Source organism: Leptonychotes weddellii, chromosome X, assembly GCF_054177405.1.
Source record: "Leptonychotes weddellii isolate Sample4059 chromosome X, ASM5417740v2, whole genome shotgun sequence".
Classification (NCBI taxonomy): domain Eukaryota; kingdom Metazoa; phylum Chordata; class Mammalia; order Carnivora; family Phocidae; genus Leptonychotes; species Leptonychotes weddellii.
The window spans coordinates 60,889,620-60,910,234 of NC_138385.1; the positions used below are offsets into that span (position 1 = coordinate 60,889,620).

At 41.0% G+C, this 20,615-nt stretch overlaps 1 protein-coding gene across 1 annotated transcript in view; it reads right to left on the reverse strand.

Annotated features, from left to right (window-relative positions):
* Window positions 1-20,615, reverse strand: part of AR (androgen receptor) — a 184,303-nt gene that overhangs the window by 60,422 nt on the left and 103,266 nt on the right. The window contains exon 2 of the mRNA XM_081808772.1: window positions 12,756-12,907. Coding sequence (XP_081664898.1) covers window positions 12,756-12,907 — 152 coding nt within the window. The remainder of the gene's footprint in view (window positions 1-12,755; window positions 12,908-20,615) is intronic.

The window sequence follows — 20,615 nt, forward strand, 5'->3', positions numbered from 1 at the left end:
GTGAAGGTGGTGGGCATTTAAAAAAGCCATTAGTACAAAGTATAAAACTCCGGATAGGTGATGTAATTTCACATGTTTAAGATTGAAGGCTGAAGCCCAAAAAGGGTTTCCAGTGCATCTAGAATAAAATCATGGTTTCATCAAAATGAGCCTTCCACTAAAGGAATCACTCTAACAGAGGGAAAAATATAGGTAATAACATTACTGAAAGGTAAAGCAAAAAGTGGTAAGAACCACAAGAGAGGGGCTCATGAAGTGCTGTCGGAGTACACACAAGGGTTTGGTGCCTTTTGATAGGGTGGAGGCTTCATGGAGGAGGAGGCATTTGAGTGAAGCTTTTAAGGAATGTAGGACTTAAGGATATGGGGATGTGGAAAAAAAGCACTTGTAGCAGAGGGAGTAGCCCGAGTAAAGGTGAGGAAGAAGAAAGTGTGGGCGTTGCAATGGGATAACAGAAGAGTTTAACTACATTGTAAGTACAGCCTCCTGCAGTATTTTGTTATGCTTGGGTGCAAAACAAATACTTATCATCCATTTTAGGAACAGAATGAAAAATGAAAAATGAAAGGAACACAAATGACCAAGCTGGAATAAAATTAGATTAACATTCTTTTTTTGGGGGGGGAGGCTTTGATTTAAATCAATTAGTTTCTCTATAATTCTTTTTTTTTTTTAAAGAATTATTTAGTCACCCTAGAGAGAGAGAGAGATAGAGAGCCCACCTGAGTCAGGGTGAGGGGCAGAAGGAGAGGTAGAGAGAGAGAAACTCATGCAGGCCTCACGTCCAGCATGGAGCCCGACTCAGGGCTCCATCTCATGACCCTGAGATCATGACCTGAGCTCAAACCAAGAGTTGGATGCTCAACTGACTGAGCCACCCAGGGGGCCCTCTCCATAATTCTTAATAACATTGTTTCTTTTGGCTTTTGATTTAAAATAATCAATTGCTGCATAATCTGTCCCATTTTTTTACTGAATCTCTCTTATGATACTTATCAGAGCAGTATTTAAGTTTTGGGTCCACATTGATATCCCCCACTAAACTTTGAGATCTTTGAAAGGAGGACTGTGTCTCATTCATCAGTGAGTTTCCAGTATCAAGCAGAAAGCCTGGAATATGCTTGCCTCACTGTGTGCTTATCTGTTGCTCCTGCTGGACTGGGATTTTTACTCATTTCTCTCTCCTTAGTTCTTAGCACAAGGCCTGATATATAATAGAGGTTGAATGTATGTTGAACTGAGATGGATTAGTTTCCTTCCTGTCCTCTTAGTCCTCTGTACCTCAGTTTCCTCATTTGCAAGTGTCTACTACCTCATAGGGGTGTTGTGAAGATTAAGTAAGCACTTAGTGTAATGCCTAACACATAGAAGATGTTCAGTAAATATTAGCTGCTATGATTATCATCATCATTATTGTTTGTTGTTGATGATAAGGCTTCCAGACCTGCTGATAGGGATAGACCCCTCAAACTGTGCTGGTTTTGGTCAGAGTTGTCTTAAAACTTAGCTGACCTTGGAGAGTATGTCCATTAGACTAGAAACTCCCTGACAACTGGGCCAACTCACACTTGTCTCTGGGCCCACACAGGGCCTGACACAATACATTCTTGTTGAAAAAAATGAATGAGTAAAAGCTACTAACCTCCAGCCCTTCTTCTCTGCCACTAGACCATGAGAATACCAATACCTAAAATCTAGTTGCCTCTCACTAGGAGACAGGGCCTAGGAGCTCTGTGCTGCCCTTGATTGCCCTAGGCAACTCCTTTTGGGTTTTTTGGTACTTAAGAATGTACACGTCTGCCGAACTATTATGTTCTGAATTGTGTCTGAAATATGCCATCTGTCTGAAAATAATTACTACCAAATTATCCATGTAAATAGCAACACATGAATTATTTAATTATTACTAGCATTTCTACAGTGAAATCATGGGACCCCTAAAAACATTCTATAATTTGATATGGGGCTGATTTTTCATTCATGTAGTAGGAGGCATTGTCCACAGTGTTCAGTTCACTTTATTTTTTAAAAAGTCTGGCACTATGCAAGGAAACTTCCAGTTGCCTTACTTCATGGAACTCTTTTTTTTAAATATTTTATTTATTTATGAGAGAGGGGGAGGAGGGAGAGAAAACCAAGCAGACTCCTCACTGAGTGCAGAGCTGGATGCAGGGCTCGATCTCATGACCCTGAGAACATAACCTGAGCTGAAACTAAGAGTCGGACGCTCAGCCAACTGAGCCACTCAGGCACCCCAACCTCATGTAATTCTTATAACTACTCTGGGGATGGTCATCATTATCCTCATTTTACAGGTGAGAAGCTCAGGGAGACGTCATTTTCCCAAGGTCACGCAGTTAACAAACGTCGGACTTAAATCTTAAGTATTTTACCCTAGGTAGAGAGCATTTTAGTATCTTTGTAGGGCTCTTAGGTAGATGAGAAGTTATTCCACATATCCAAATCCCTTTATTTTGTTTTCTACATCTATTTCTGCTCCCTTGTAATCATAATCTGAACCTAAATTTGCTGGCTAGTCCTCATCAATTTGCATAAAGGCCAAAGAAAAACGTTTTCTAAGTAACATGGGCTACAGAGGAGTTTCTGGGGAGTCATGGAGGCTACACAGGTGGGGTGACAGAAGAGGCAGGGCAGTGGGAAGTAGGAGGCCTTTAGTCATAATCAACACAAATAAAGGACAAACCCTGTCTGTATTTTGAAGCTGAGCAAAGCTAAGGAACCTCAAGAACTGGATACCCACCTACTGCTGGGCCCTGGGAGCCCCTGAGAGGGTACTAACCACCCCCCAAACACATAGGGTTTTAGATAAGATCTGAAGGTGATTCAGGTAAGAGTTAGAGATAAGCGGTATGCTACACATTGGTTTTGGTTGGATCGGTTTTAGAAGGATCAACATTGAAGAGTGAGTGGGGGTGGAGGGACGTACAGCCAATCTATGGGAAGCAGAATGAATTCCAGCATATCCCCAGTGTTCATTTTAAACACAGTAGAGTCATAGGTCATACCAAGACATTATCCTATTTTTGAAAGAAATCCCCCTTACCCCAAACAACAACAACAACCACCACCACCAAAATAATAACACTACATCCAAACCAGATTCCTCCAAGAGGTCCAAGGCACCAATAATAGAGAAGGCAGCACTCTACATAAAAGACAACCTGGCTTGGTTTCAAAAAATATCCATCCGGCTTCAGGAAAAGAGGCCTTAAAATTTTATTTACACAGGTGCTGGCTCAGGTTTCTACTGAATCTGGCCTCAACATACTTTAAAACATGCCTCTGGCTGGACAAGGGAAACCAATGGCTGAAGAACATGGAGGATAATTTACGACCTTTGTTAGCTTTTCTCCTGGCCTATGGCTGTGGACCTGCTTACCAGGGAGGTCAGACAAGTCTTGAGGATGAAGACACACAGAAAGCTCGAACACCTTCAAGTCCAAAGCCTGGAAGCCAGGAGATGCAATGAAACATATGCTTGCTTAGCTGTCTGGGGAATGTTACACACAGTGCCCTGGAAGGCAAAGAAGGAAGGAAGAGACTAACCTTTGCTATATTCTTATACAAATACTATTGGCCCTTCTGATCAGTAATTAAGTAACACTGAAGAGGTGTGTGTGTGTGTGTGTGTGTGTGTGTGTGTCCGGGAACCTTACATTAACCAGGGGACTACCACAAATACCATTTCCCATCTTTCCTTTCTGGCTACCCAGAGGACACCATAAGTGTATGCGTGCCAGTGACTAAGGCTTCACTCCAGGAGAAGGGACCAAAACTTACTGGGCACCAGGAGCTGTGTTACACATCATTTAGTTCTTACAATAGCCATGTGAGCTATTACTCTCCTCACAGAAACACAGAGAAGTTAAGTGACTTGGGACTGAACTCAGGTCTACCCATTTCCCATGGCTGATGCATAATAAAGCGAACCACTGACAAAAGGACACATCTGTAGTATCCATAAGATTTTAGATATTTATTTTAAATATTTAGATTGTTATAGATTTACTGTTAAATTCTTCAAAACCATACAGTCCAACCACTTTATTATTCAGATGGAGGTTTTGGGATGCAAAGATGGAATGAGACATGCCTAAGGCCTCATGATAAGTCAATGGCAGAACCAGAGGCCCTCTGGCGCTCTTGCGTTGCTTCTTGTTCCACTACCTAGACAGCAGCCTACTTCCAAAAAGCTCAGAGATTAGAGTAGAACAGGAATGCATAGCTCGGCATGGGGTGGGGCAGGCACAAAAGGCTGACTAAAGGCTGGTCAAGGGACCTGCTGCATGTGATAAAGGGAACTTAACCACCTCTGCACTGTATAATGTTTCCCAAATAAGCCTCTTGCTTTCATGTAGTCCTGTCTTTGGTTAGTCTGTTCCCTCTTCCTGAAGTTCCCTTCCTACCTTTTTGTACCTAGCAAATTATTATGCATCCCTCCAGACCTAAATCAATCCTTAACTTTTCTGTGGAGCCTTCTCAAATGTTCCAGGTAAAACAACTCATGCTATGAAACTCTCCCCGCCCCCCCAAAAAATCCATACACATTTATACACATGAGACCTTGCAAGAATCTTCATACCATAAAACGTCTCATAGAGCCCTTCTACTATAGACTAGCATTAGTACTCGTTCCCCTGCTGAAGGGAAAAACATATACTTAACAAAGATGCTCTTACACGTGGTAGAAGCAGAGGGGACTCACAGGGGCTGAGCACTTTCTGGGAGCCAAGGGTTGTTCTAAATGTTTATTTTGCTGCCTCACATAATTCTTAGGGGTTTCAAGGTAACAATCTCTGTGACTCTACCAATTGGCTGTGAGGCCAGAGAGCCCCTCAGATAGGAAACAAGAAATCTCCAGGAAGCCCTAATTTCTGCCAGTTATATGTTCTGTGAACCTGGAAAAGCCATTTCCTCTCTCAGCCTCAGTTTCCTTGTCCATAAAATGGCTTGGTCAGATTTTTAGATTTCTGTTTCTTTTCTTCAAGTTTTAAAAGATTAGCATTTTAAGAGCCTGTGACTGCAGGCACTGCAAATCTTTTGTCTTTTCATCAAACAGCAATTTTAAAAGACAACAAGACTTTGTGACCTTCTACCTCTGTCCTAAAATATAGCATTTTTTTTGTTTTTGACATCCAAGGGGAGGAAAATAAATTTCTTTTGTTCCTGGCCCCATGGAAAACATTCTGCGGTACATTCTGAGAAGGCTCAAAGCCAAGGGTCAAGGAATCAGGCCTCTACCATTTGTATGCATATGCTCTGTCTCTGAGCTCTTCCCTTAGCTTGTTAATGAACAAAATTCTCTTGCGAAAAGGTTAACACCTTTTATGCTTTCTGTTCTGTGACTGTGTGATGAGAGTGAATTAAAAGCCAGCAAGGCTGGTTGTATCAGAATCAGAATTTTCCTTATGAAAAGTAGGAGGTGGTGAAAGCAGTATGGCTCGCATCTCCCTCGCCTTACCTGATGAAGAAGCTGCTGATGAGCCACCAGCTCTTTTTAAGTATTTGGCGCTTTCTTCGGAAGACAAGCTCCTGTCAAGTTAGTGCTACTCAGTGGCTCCTTGGTTTCTCCCCACAATACTTATGTCTTTCTTAACTTCTTTCTGTCATTTCTGACTCTGTTGTTCCTCTTCACTGTTGCTTTTCTTGTTTGCCTAGGCATAACCCTTTCTTTCTACTTTGGGTTAGTATGTTTTTATATTTGAGGGGCAGCTGCGCTATAGCAGAGTGACTTTGGACTCAGAACACCTGGAATCAAATTCCAGCTATTCCATTTACGATCTGTTGATTAACTGGCAATGCCTCAGTTTGCGCTTATGTGGACAACCACAAGGATGACTTTGCCTTCTGTCCCAGATGATTGTGAAGTTCAAATGAGCAGTGAATATTGTGGCCCTGCATTCATTGAAGAGATTTAAAGATGTCCAGGATCGGGGCACCTGGGTGTCTCAGTCAGTTAAGCATCTGACTCTTGATTTCGGTTCAGGTCATGATCTCAGGGTCACGAGATGGGAGTCCCGGGTCAGGCTCTGGGCCAGGTGAAGAGCCTGCTTAAGATTCTCTCTCTCTCTCTCTCTCTCCCTCCCCTCCACTTGCACATGCATGCTCTCTCTCTCTCTAAAAAAAAAAAAAAAAAAAAAAAAAAGATTTCCAGGATTATGGTCACTAAGCTCTTTGAGGAAAGCTCTGTATCTTGAGTATGTGAGCCCAATACCCCACATGTAGTAAGCACCCAGTAAATGTTTACTGGCTGAATGCACGAGCAGATTACTACCAGGCCTGTTCTTATGAGGCATTCAGTAGAAGACAGGCCCTAGTCTAGCTAGGAGCTGAGGAGATTCCACTGCGGTGCCCTAGGAACTGCAACAAAGCCTGGAAGCAAAGGGACTGAGAATTCTAATATTTATTCCCTTTATAAAGATTCATTCACCTCCCAAATCTGTTTCTTCTTTTGTATAGGAGGAAGTTTCTTCTTCTCTACACTCTTCTGGCAGGTACAAGCTCACCTGCTTACTTGAAATGCTGAGAGCCGTTGCCTAGCCATGAAAAGGAGTGTAGACACCTGAATAATAGGTTCCAGAAGTATGCACACATAGCTATTATAACTGAAGAGATTGTTTGGTGAAATAATGGCTCATCACAGAGTTCGATCATTTTGACGGATAGTGTGTTTCTTGCTATGGGACTAGAGGCCACAGAAGTAAGAAATAACTCTTACCTTTGGAGAAAATGAGGTTCTAACATTTACCCTTTCAACAGAAGCCAAACTGCAAAGATCTACCACACACAGTTTCACAATTACCAAGAGATTCTGTGAAGGAGAGGAAAAAAAGTTCTGGCTAGAGTATATGGGCTTTAAAAATATAACAGATAGGGGAATAGTAACACAAGGTGGAAAGCAGGCAATGGATTCAGAGGATCTTGCAAGTGACATAGCAACTTCTTGTTAATCATTACTTCATAAAATGTACATGCTATAAATAAACAGGCACAGAGCACTATATAACAGCAATGGCAAATTTTTTTTTGAAATTTAGTTTTTTTAAGATTTTATTTATTTATTTGAGAGAGAGAGAGAGCACACAAGAGGGGGTAGAGTCAGAGGAAGAAGCAGACTCCCCGCTGAGCAGGGAGCCCGACGCGGGACTCAATCCTGGGACTCCCGGACCATGACCTGAGCCGAAGGCAGTCGCTTAACCAACTGAGCCACGTGGGTGCCCAGCAATGGCAAATTCTTGACATAGCTCCCAAACTGGGCACTAATAAGAGACTTGAGTGGATATCAACTGCAATGCGTTACAGAGCTAAATTATTTATTCTGAAGGCCTGTGGTCTAGTCTTGTTATGGGGACAACCAGAATTAAGCCAGCCAATGTGTAAAGACAAAGAATTATGGGGCAATATATGGCAGATCCATAACTCAGCTGACCACCTGGGCTCTGCTTTCTATCAGAGAGTTTTTCCAAACCACTTAGTATCAGATAGTCTCCAAAGTCCTTCCTCTTTACCATCTGGGTTTTATGTGGCATCAAGCAAAATTCATTCATATATATTTCATAGCTATCCACAAGCTTACAGTGCAAAAGTCTAGAAAACATATGAAATATTTTCAATTTCTGTGTATTGTAAAGGGGAGTGAGCTACTAGATCATTAGAAAAAATGTGTCCTCTTCTAGCATCCCTATATTAATTTACATTTTTCTGGTTTACTAAAATAATGCTCAAGACCCAGAGGCCACCAGACCAGGCATTCTGGACAAACAAGACATGCAAACTTTGGCCACTCGGAAGAATGTTTAAAATTAGATAATCTAGAGAGTTACTAAAAAAAAGTGAAATTTACTATGCAGATTTGCAAGCATAGGAGTGACCATCTAAAGCAGGAGTCAAAAACTATAGTCCACAAGCCAAACCAGTGTGCCATTTGTTTCTGTGTGGATCAAGAGCTGAGAATGATTTTTAGATTTTAACTGGCTGAAAAATATCAAAAATATATATATATATTGAATGGCATGTGAAAATTAATTGAAAGTCAAGTTTTATTGTAATACAGCCACACCCATTAGCTTATGTTACATATTGTCTAGGGCTGCTTTCAGGCTACAAAGGCAGAGTTAAGTAGTTGAGTCAGAGACCATATGGTCCACAAAGCCTACAATATTTACTATCTGGTCCTTTACAGAAAAATTTGGCGGACCCCCTGATCTAAAGTCTGGCTTTGACATTTAGAAAAACCCGAGATGGATAAAAGATAAGAGGAACTTTGTGAAAAGTTATCTAGGATCGGTGCAATCAGGATCAGTCAATTTCTTGGCCAAATATACCTGATCAAGGCTCTGTTGAAGCTGCAAGCAGATCTTTCTAGCATACTTAATTTGTCCCTGGGAAATGTTACTCAAAAAGCCAGGGAGTGAAGAGGACACTGAAAGACACGAAAAACTCTCTGCAAGACTCCAAACAAGAAGTAATATTCAATTCCACATGAGTTGAGGTGGGAAAGAGTGGATTTAAAGGACAGAGAGAGTTCAATGAGGGTTCACTTACATTTCTTCCCTCACAAAAACCTGGGGTGAGAGAGGGAATCAAAGCCATACTTATATAAAATTCGCCAAGAATACTAAATTGGGACATATTGTAAACATCAGTGACGATGGTGTAATTCTTTGAGTCCAGAATGTAAACTACAGTTTCAATTTTATGATGTGTACCAAACAGCACTCCATGTGTACAAAACAAATGGATGTACAATCTCCAACGTTTTACTAGAAAATGTCTGAAAAATAGTAAATTCTTGAGCACACAGAGCACATGATGAACTAATTAACCCTCTTTGAAACATGATGTGGTAGAGATGGGGATTTATGTCCTGATTGTCCAGATGAGAAAATGGAAAAGAAAGGAAGTTATCCAACTATGGTCACAATGCTGGGGGAAGGGGGAATCTCGGAGTCCTGAATTTTAACCTAGCCCATCCATAGTGCACTTTCTCACAGCTGGCTCTATCCTCATCTGAAAATTGATTTTTAAAAGAATGGGAGCTAGGGTTCACCAACTGTCAGGAAGGCAAAATCAAAAGTGCATATAGGTAGAAACACATGTTTGTTTGCTAATGTAATAGTTTTGACAGTGATGATGTATATAATTTGTAGAACCATCATAAAAAGTCAAAGCTAGAAAGGCATATTAAAAATATTTAGGGGCGCCTGGGTGGCTCAGTCTATTAAGCATCCGGCTCTTGGTTTTGGCTCAGGTCATGATCTCGGGGTCATGAAATCGAGCCCAGCATCGGGCTCCACGCTGGGCGTGGAGCCTGCTTGGGATTCTCTCTCTCTTCTCCTTCCCCCCACTCAAGCTCACACTCTCTCTCTAAAAAAAAAAAAAAAAAAAAAAAAAAAATCTAGCTTAAGTCCCTTATTTTACAGACAGAGAAAATTGAAGTCTAAATAGGAAAATTAATTATTCAAAGCCAGACAACTAAAACCCCTCTGAGCCCATACTTCTGTGTATGGGCATCACCTTCCTTTGATTTCCTGGCCTTTTAGATGGCATTCAACATGCCTTCCCTTGTCACCTCCCTGCTCATCCCATCACCCCACCAACTAGCTGATTCTCCTTATGCCTGTTTCTAGCCCGCAGAACATCCTCCAACTGCACGAGCATGTATGCACATGCGCACACACAGACACAGACAAACACTGAGTTTTCATCAGCCAGATTTTAGTGATTTTACCCCCATGGCCTAGCATCATCATTTTTTTTTTAATCTCAAAATATGCAGCTACCTCCCTGACTAGCCTAATCGTCACCCCAAACTCTCAGAATCACTGACAATGAGAAAATGTGGGGCTCCCTCCTCTTCCTTCTCAATAGGAAAACCTGGCTAGATTACAATTGACTCTGTGCTGAGCCCTGCACCAGTGACAGCATTAAAACCTCATGCTTTATGAACTACCAAAGCTAGAAATGGATTTCTGTCTGACGTGCCAGGCTTTTAAGTCTTGTACCTGTGCCCAGTCTAGAGATTTCTGAAACCATGAATAAAGTGGTAATCAACACTCTGAATACTCAGTCTGACTTAACTGACAACTAACAAATGAGGAAAAGAAAGATTTGTGTTCCCACTCTCTCCAAGACAGGTGGAATTCCAAGTTTCAACAAGGCAGATTCAGAATCACTTTCATAAAGGCCATTGGGGCGATAAGGACACATTGTAAAAATGGGAGAAAAAAACAAATCAATAAATGTTCTCTGTGGATAATAAGACAGCCCCTTGCCTTCAAACGGAGATAATGACAGAAGTAAACTCCAGCCAACAAGCTTTACAGGTGGGAGGAGAAAGAAAAATGCCTTTTTTTTTTTCTTTTTTGCTTTGCTTTGTTTTTCGTGTGTGTGTGTGTGTGTGTGTGTGTGTGTGTGTTTAACCACCTTCTATCCCTCAAAGGACTCAGGACTGGAACCTGGGGTTCATATTCCAAAGGAACCAAGGGGTTTGTAGCCTTTTAAGAAATCCATTTGTGGCTTTCTGTATTTTAAGCAGTCGAGAGTATTTGGCCCCATGAGCTCAGAGGCTCATTTTCTCAAAGAAAATATTACCAAGTTTCCCTAACTTAAGCAATTCTAGGGTCTAGAGCATTTTGAGATCTTGCTGGATTTCCCAGTATTCTGTATGTTGAGTGAGTACCCCTTTCCGCTTCTTTATTCTCAAATAGCACAAGACCCACATCTAGCCCAGCTCCTCCCAGGAAACCCTGACAACTGCCATTCTGCCCTTCTCCCTCCTTCAGCCCTAACTTCGGCAGAAAGCTCCCATGTGGGATATGTTATGACAGCAAAATAGTCCCTTTTACAATACGTTTGATCACTTTCCCAGTTTTCCAAAAATAACAATATTGTGACCCAGATTTGTAAAGTCCAGAGGCAGCATCAACTACAATCGAATCGATCTGACTGTTGAGTTTGCTTGTTCAGTTGCGTACTTGAACTCTTTCCCCAACTGATTACGGCTGCTATTACTGGGTGCCTGGGCTTACTGACCCACTATCCCTAGATGAGGGCTCTGGTGTGTTCTCTGCTCTACGGGCAGGGCCTACTGGATGCTGGAGTTGGAGGAGGAAGCACATTCTCACTGGGGAAACTGGGGGGGGGGGATCTGCTGTCTTTGGGCTGTTCCTCACTTTCTTTTCTGACAGCCATCCTTCTGTAAGTACTCTTAAGAAAGGCAGGAACTGCTTTCTGTGTCTCTTTCTAAACTGCCCAGGTCTAGGTACTGGGGCCCTGGACCTTATACTAGCTCAGCACAAGCAGTAGCAATAGGCCACTTGGGGGTAGGAAGGAACATGCATCATGTTTTCAGTAACACTAAAAGCTAGCTGTCTCCTTGTTGCTTTGGGGACTGGAAGAAAACAAAATAACAATTTTCTGTTTTGTAAGTATTCCTGCCACCAGTCTAAAATGATGAAAAGGCAACCATTCCAATTGGCTGTCAATGGGAAAACCAGTAAAGGACCTGCTTTGCACCTTTTATCTAAAGGCTAAGAACTGCTTGGAGCTTCTGTTGTCCTCTGGTGGATGTTTCCGGTGAAAGGTGTGGCTTATATACCTGCCACTTTTAAGAGTGTCCTCAGGGTTTGGAGCCCTTAACTAAGGCAAGACTGTTTTGGTTCTGACTTGGAACTCAACACCTCTAGGCCAGTGAGAGAGAAGGAAAGGTTTTGGCAGGAAGTATTTCCTTTGTGGAAAGTGGAAATAGGAGTAGATACTGGTGTTTGGCAACTGGGTTTGCCCCCAGAGCAGAGCATCTCTGTCTAGGGGCTGCTTATCAGTGTCCCCTTGAGAAAAGAAGCCCTTAGTACAGGATGGGGAATGAAAAGGATGAGTAGGAGGTCTGAGCCCAGGTTGATTGGGAAGGAAGGAATCACTAGCATATATGGGAAGTCTGGAAATGGCAGTTCTTGCTGTAGCATGTAGGCTGAGCACCTCTAGGAGCTGATCAGACATGAATGGTTCTAAGCTAAATAAGACTAAGGAGCCAGGGCTTGAGCCTGCTTAGCCAAATATAAGATGCAATTTAGCATGAGGTGCTATACCAATGGATAGGCCCTGAGGAAAAGTCCATGGAGAGAATAAAGGAGTTTTTATCACTCGGGCTATTTACCTAGGGGCTATTGATGCAAAGAAGTCCCAATGAGCCAGCAGCAGGAGGGAGCAGGCGCCCAGACTGATGGTCTGCTGAACAGCAAGAACACTTCCTTTCTGGGGCTGAGGCCAAGGAGACTTTGTGAAGGAACACTCCCATATACACTATAGAGAATGGGTGGGGACTCAGTTGGGGTTTCTCCACTTCTAACTTCTCTAATCAAGACATTTTCCCCCCTCACTACACAGCAGAGTGAAACACAAACAGGGAAGGAGTTAAAACTTTTCGAATCATTAATTTTCTTCCATTCCTAAGACTGCCCCAAGCTCTAAGCACCAGATAGGATCACCGTCATTGACTACATTGCCTGTACTACCAAGGTTGCCAAAACCAGGGGACCAGCAAATTAGAAAAAAACAAAAAACAAAAACAACAACAACAACAAAACCTTCTTCTTTAGGTTTTTAGGTTCTTTGAGAGGGTCCCACCAGTGACCTTGTCTCTGAGATGATAAAATCCTGGGCTCTGGAAGATTGGTGTCTTTCTATAGAAGATAAAGGAGAGAGGGAAAAAGAAGTGAGTGTGCAAGACCCTTTACCTTCAGCGGCTCTTTTAAAGAAGACTTTGCAGCTTCCACAAGTGAGAGCTCCATAGTGACAGCCAGAAGCTTCATCACCGCAGATCAGGCAGGTCTTCTGGGGTGGAAAGTAATAGTCAATGGGTAGAACATGGTCCCTGGCAGTCTCCAAACTGAAAAGACACATGAGAAACAATGCAATAAATGGCAGTGGCTGGCAGAGATAAGAGCACAGAAGTCTGAGGTCTTCAGGAGTAAACTTACATGTGTAAATTATTAATTTTTATAAAATAAAATTATTCCTTACTTAATTGAGTCAGTGTGAAGCTGATTTTTCTGGTACTTCTAGGGATGATGTTTGTAGGGTTTCCTGTCATGTAGACAGAGCCTTTTTGCATCCTGCTAAGGAATTCAAGAAGTTCTCTGGGATCAGCCAGTCTCATGGGCTAAGTTTACATGAAGGAAGGATGAAGACAGAAACCTGAGGTTAAGGTATCTAACTTAAGGTGGTTCTGGCAAAAATTTCAGAGCAGTTAAATGGTATGAGCCCAGCTCTATGGCCTTCCCTTATCCAAAAGGAGATCTAAGGCAAAACAAGTCTTAACAAAACAGTTTGGCATGCTGTGCTCTGAGCCTCACTCTCACCTGTCAATAATATTGCCCATCCTACTGAGCTACTGTTCTGAGTGGTAGTATAAATTGTATAAAAGGATAAAAATCCTTTAAAATGAATACACAAGTGAGGGATCACGATTCATGTTATCATACCAGTCTGATTTGGTCTTCCCCTGCCCCCCATTCCTTCACTTTCCTTAGCCATCTCTCGTAGATCACGTGAACATCCCCTCACCATTCTACAACACAAAGTAGCAGAATCCTTATCTTCTTAAAGATTTTATTTATTTATTTATTTGACAGAGAGAGACACAGCGAGAGAGGGAACACAAGCACGGGGAGTGGGAGAGGGAGAAGCAGGCTTCCCGCTGAGCAGGGAGCCTGATGTGGGGCTCGTCGATCCCAGGACCCCGAGATCATGACCAGACATTTAACGACTGAGACACCCAGGCGCCCCTGGCAGAATCCTTATGGCTGAGGCTCTTGTTGGGAAATGATACACAGGGATGCTGGAAATTTCTCACACTACCATCTCAACACTTGGCCATTAAAATACTCATAGGGTCTTTAGGCTAGGATGGAGTTTCAGGGGTCACCTAGTCTAAACTTCCTATTTCTTCTAAGCATAGGTCACATTTTTTTCTCTCTGATGCCCTATGTCTAAGCATTGAACAAAACTCGAGGGGGGCGCCTGGGTGGCTCAGTCCTTAAGCGTCTGCCTTCGGCTTGGGTCATGATCCCAGGGTCCTGGGATTGAGCCCCACATCAGGCTCCCTGCTCAGCGGGGAGTCTGCTTCTCCCTCTCCCACTCCCCCTGCTTCTGTTCCCTCTCTCGCTGTGTCTCTGTCAAATAAATAAATAAATAAAATCTTTAAAAAAAAAAAAACTCGAGGGACCTCCTGGGTTAATCTGCCTAAGGTAGATGACAATTGCCCATATTCTCATCTACAGGAATGCAGCCATATTTTTTTATGAGCACTTTTTCCTTACTAAGGAAGGAAGGAAAATAAGCCTTAATGACAGCCTACTTGCTGTGTTGGGTGATTTCTACACTTCAAAACAACTCTGAGAAACATTTTTTTTTTTTCTCATTATATCATATGAAGAAAGATTCAGAGAGGTGAAACCCCAAATGATTTGACAGCAAGCCCAGGATCTCTGGCTCCGAATCCAATACAGTTTTCATTACCTTATCATCTTCCTGCCATTCTCTCACTTTCTACACATGGCTCTTTGATTATCATGCTCAGCATAGTCATCAGAATCCAAAAAATAAATAATCCAAAAAAGCATGAAATGTTATCCACCCCTCAATAACCATGGATCAGCCCTGGCAGGGCAAGAGCAAAGAAAATTTTTGCTTAAGCCATAGCTGACAAGCACTTTACCTCTAAGACACAAATATTAGCCTTTATTCAAGTCCCAAGTACAACAGAAAGCACTCAAAAAGTTTGGCTGATATGCAAACCCAGCAGCTGGCTACGGTGGCCTATCTTTTCCCCCCGACAAGCTCTCCTTTTCCTAATTTGACTTCGGAAAGCCAGCAGGAGTTTGTCCCCCAAACCAAGACTAGCAGGACCACAAGTTCCACAGGAAAATAGCTCACTTCCCATATATAAATGGGCCAAATGTTAAGAGCATCATTCCTTTGGCTAAAAATGTCATTTCCTTGGGTAAAAAATGTATCCCCATCCTCATTCATGAAACAAGGAGAAGCAGAAGTTTTTTGTTTTTATTTTTGCAAGTGTCTTCATCCTTTTCCCTCTTTTTTTGACTTCTGGAACTAATGAAAGCCATTCAAATAAAGTAAAAAAAAAACACAAAACATGTATTTAGGCACTTTATGTACCCTGCCATTTCATATATATCATCTCACTTAATCTCCCCCCAAAACCCTGCCAGGTAGCTCCGTATCATCTCTATATTGTAGGAAGAGGAAGCTGATGTTCAGGAAAATTGAACATGTTCAAGATCACTCATCTCATAAGTGGGAATGCCAGATTCCATCCTAGGTAAGTCTGACTCCAAAGTGCCGATTCATAACCCATGACTAACCATGTTATAAAATTGAAGGTTGAAATTAGATTGACTCAACTCCTAGCACCTAGCCCTATGAACCAAGCAAAGGGCTAGGTGCTGGGGATATCATGACAATCGATATATTATTCTTGCCTCTAAGAAACCGACTATCTAGTAGAGAAGACAGACAGGAAGCAAGAAACTGTAAAATAACATAGTAGATGATATAATAAAGCAGAGTACAGATTGCTGCAGATGAGGAAGCACCTTAAAGACACGAATGTTTCTTGGAAGGTATAAAGGTATATACGGGTAAATGAGATGACGATGATAATGACAATAATTTTTATCATATGATTGGAAAATAAATATTAGATATACAATATGGAAACCTGCACAAATAAGAGGTCTTTTTGAAAAGAGCCTTTAAGGAACAGAAATTTTCATCCATTTTAAAATACAGTTCAAATTGTTCAAAATAATCTAATCAAATTTATAATCAATGCTTAAAGACTGAAGAAAGTCATCAATATTTTATTAGATATAAGTTTAATAAAATGCACTATTTACAAAAATAACTATAAAGGAGGAGGAAGAAGAAAAAGAAATAATAAAGACAATTTTAGAATCTGAACTTTTCCTAATTACAACCCATTTTGACTAAAGGATATCTGTTAAACTCTCCAGGCTGGTGTCTGCCTACCTACCCCTCCTTTTTCTGGCAAAATATTTTGGATAGCACTCTCACTGAGCCTGGCCTAGGGTGGACAAAAGGCACATTTCAGTTCTGCCTCATGGGCTGAACTTTGGGTATTGGAAATGAAAATTGCAACCAGAGTCCCTATCCCAGGTTTATATCCTAGAGAAACTCATGCATATTTGTACCGGGAAGCATGTGTGGGAATGGTCATAGCAGCTTTATTTACAAAAGCAGAAATGATAAACATCCACTAAGAGGGGGCGCCTGGGTGGCTCAGTCGTCAAGCGTCTGCCTTCGGCTCGGGTCCATGATCCCAGGGTCCTGGGATCGGGCTCCCTGCTTGTCGGGGAGCCTGTTTCTCCCTCTCCCCACTCTCCCCTCCCTGCTCCCCCCTCCCCCCTCATGCTCTCTCTCTCTCGCCATCTCTCTCTCAAATAAATAAATAAAAATCTTTAAAAAAATCCACTAAGAGGAGAAAGGATAAATTACATCACGCTCATTCAATAAACCACAATTCAGCAATGACAAGAAAGAGAATACAGGTACACATAGGTAAATCTCACAAGCTAATGTTGCATAAAAGACATAAATCACAATAGCCTACATATGATATGATTCCATTACATACAGTTCCAAAAAAAAGGCAAAAGTAATCAATATATATTTTGGGAATATATATCTATATCTATGTCTATATCTATCTATCTATCTATCTATCTATCTACATAGTAACATATTCACGCAAGGGAGTAATAAACCCCAAATATAGGATAGTGGTTATTTCTAATGGGAGACTGTGGTTAATGATATAAGGAAGGAGGATACAAGCTGATTTATGCATTCATTTAAAAATATTAAGTGTCTATCACATACGAGGCACCATACCAGGTCCTGGAGTTAGAGCAGTAAACAAACAAAAACTGGTTTTAATGTTCTTATTCTTTAATCAGGGCTCATGAGTGTTCATTTTATTATTATGCTGTATAACTAACTTATATGATACACGCATGCTTTGTATGGCTGTAACAGCACATAGTGAAAGAAAAAATAACAACCTGAGAAGTTTCTAACATCATCCTAAATAACAGCCTAAGTGCAAGAACAGCAGAGGTTTGCTTTGAGAACAAGTAAGTTCAGAATTTGCATGCGACATCTGTATTTCTTCTTGCCTCCCCTGGGTTCCATGCTCACTTATTATACCTATGCAGGACATTCAGCTTTATGAGTCTGAAGGAAAAGCACTGCCATAAAAAATGGAAGTTTCCCAAACCAGAATACCACTTGCTTTTCCTCAACAGTTCCACAATTAATTAAATAAAAGTGGATTACTATAAGCTATAGGACTACAAATGCCAGCTCAACTATGGGGAATTTAGGCTCAGAAATCTTCAGCACCGAGCTATCATGTCAGTCTGTCTCTCAGACTTGAAAATACATTAAAGTGTCTGACTACTTTAAGCAAGTTCCCCAAGGATTGTGGAACCAAGGTGAGATGCAAAAGTCACAGACTAGTTTTCCTTGTTTGGAAGATGAATGTCAACTCAGCAGGGCTTTGGAGCCCGGCAGAGCTGGGCTGGAATCCTGCATCCACCACTGAACCTTGGTCCCAGTCATTAAGGCTCTCTGAGCTCTATTTGTCTCATCTGGAGATTGGGGATACTTTCTAACCTAAAGGGCTTTTGTGAGAATTACATTAAATAGTACATGTTAAGCCCTTCCTCCTGTGCCTGGCACATGATAGCTGCATTGTAAGTACAGGTTGCCTTCACCTTTTGCCTTACCATAAAAAAGGGGGAGAAATGTCTAATAACCTTACAATAAAAAAAGATCATCTTTCTTGGTTATACAATGCATTTGGGGAAAGGTAAATACAAGTGGAGAGTAAAAGAAGAAAGGCTAGATATGTAAAAGTGTATCTTTTTCATACTTATCTCTGTACTTTTTAAACAAGAAGAAATTTAGAAAACCACTAAACATCTTTATAAAAGCATCATATTTTTCCTGATGTTTAGTAACTTTAAATATTTTTTGTTAATCACACTGTGGAATGTAATGACAACTTTACATGAGTTTTTAAGATAAAAATTCATAAAAAAATTATTCTCCCCTCATAAATCTCTTGTGCCTATTTCCTTATGGGCACAAGGGTTATTTCAGTGGAGAAACTGACAAAGTAACAATGTAAGACTGGGAGCTTCTTTTCCCCCTGCAAGCCTGAGATTTGAAATTTGATGACTGTCTGTCCAAGAGGACAGTTGGGTTTTCTTTCTTTTTTTTAAAGATTTTTTATTTATCTCTATGTGTGTGTGTGTGTGTGTGAGAGAGAGAGAGAGAGAGACTGAGAGCATGAGCAGGGGGCCGATTTAGAGGGAGAGGGAGAAGCAGGCTTCCCCGGCTGAGCAGGGAGCCCAATGTGGGGCTCGATCCCAGGACTGCAGGATCATGACCTGAACCTAAAGCAGATGCTTAACCGACTGAGCCACCTAGGCGGCCCCAGTCATGTTTTCTTTTAAAAGTACTACCTGATTGCTAGAACTAATACATGAATTCAGCAAAGGTGCAGGATATGAAATCAATGTGCAGAAATCTGTTGCATTTCTATACACCAATTAATGAAGCAGTAGGAAAAAGAAATCAAGGAATCAATCCCATTTGCAATTGCACCAAAAACAATAAGATACCTAGGAATAAACCTAATTAAAGAGGTATAATATTTATACTATGAAAACCATAGAACACTTATGAAAGAAATTGAAGAGGACACAAAGAAATGGAAAAGCATTCCATGCTCATGGATTGGAATAGCAAATATTATTAAAATGTCTATGTTACCAAAGCTATCTACACATTCAATGCAATCCCTATCAAAATAACAACAGTATTTTTCAGAGCTAGAACAGTACTAAAATGTGTATAGCACCAGAAAAGACCCTGAATAGCCAAAGGAATATTGAAAAAGAAAACCAAAGCTGGAGGCATCACAATTCTGGACTTTAAGCTGTATTACAAAGCTGTAATCATCAAGACAGTATGGTACTGGCAAAATAGCAGACACATAGATCAGTGGAAAAGAATAAAGAACCCAGAAATGGACCTACAACTATATGGTCTACTAATTTCCAACATAGCAGGAAAGAATATCCAGTGGAAAAAACAGTCTCTTCAACAAATAGTGATGGGAAAATTGGACAGCCACATGCAGAAGAATGAAACTGGACCCCTTTCTTACACTATACACAAAAATAAACTCAAAACTGATGAAAGACCTAAATGTGAGACAGGAAACCATCAAAATTCTAGAGGAGAACACAGGCAGAAACCTCTTTGACCTTGGCCATAACAACTTCTTACTAGACGCGTCTCCAGAGGCAAGGGAAATAAAAGCAAAAATGAACTACTGGGACTTCACCAAGATAAAAGGCTTCTGCACAGCAAAGGAAACAATCAACAAAACTAAAGGCAGCCTACAAAATGGGAGAAGATATTTGCAAATGTCTATCAAAAAAAAAGGCTAGTATCCAAAATCTATAAATAACTTATCAAACTCAACATGCCAGAAACAAATAATCTAGTTAAGAAGTGGGCAGAAGACATGAATAGACACTTTTCCAAAGAAGACATCCAGATGGCTACCAGACACATGAAAAATGCTGAATGAACATCACTCAACATCAGAGAAATCCAAATCAAAACTACGATGAGATACCATCTCACACCTGTCAGAATGGCTAAAATTAACAACACAAGAAACAACAGGTGTTGACAAGGGTGTGGAGAAAAGGGAATCCTCTTGCACTGTTGGTGGGAATGCAAACTGGAGAACAGTATGGCTGTTCCTTAAAAAGTTAAAAATACAACTACCCTATGACCTACCTAAAGGATACAAGGATATGGATTCAAAGGGGCACATGAACCCCGATGTTTATAGCAGCATTTTCAACAATAACCAGTTTATGGAAAGAGCCCAAATGTCCATCAACTGATGAACGGGTAAAGAAAATGTGGTAAATATATACAATGGAATATTACTCAACCATCAAAAAAATGAAATCTTGCCATTTGCAACAACATGGATGGAGCTAGAGAGTATAATGCTAAGTGAAATAAGTCAGTCAGAGAAAGACAAATACCATATGATTTCCTTCAAATGTGGAATTTAAAAAAGGAAACAGGTGAACATATGGGAAGGGGGAAAATTAAAAAGGGGGGGAGGAAAACAAGTCATTAAGAGGCTCTTAAACTGAGGGTGGATGAAGGGAGGTGGATGGGGGATGGCCTAGATGAGTAATGGGTATTAAAGAGGGCATTTGTTGTGATGCACACTGAGTGTTATATGTAAGTGATGATTCACTGAATTCTACTCCAAGAACCAATACTGCATTGTATGCTAAAATTTAAATTAAAAAAATTTAAAATAGAACAGACATTTTTCCAAAGAAGACATCCAAATGGCCAACAGACACATGAAAAAGTGCTCAATATCCCTCGGCATCAGGGAAATCCAAATCAAAACCTCAATGAGATACCACCTCACACCAGTCAGAATG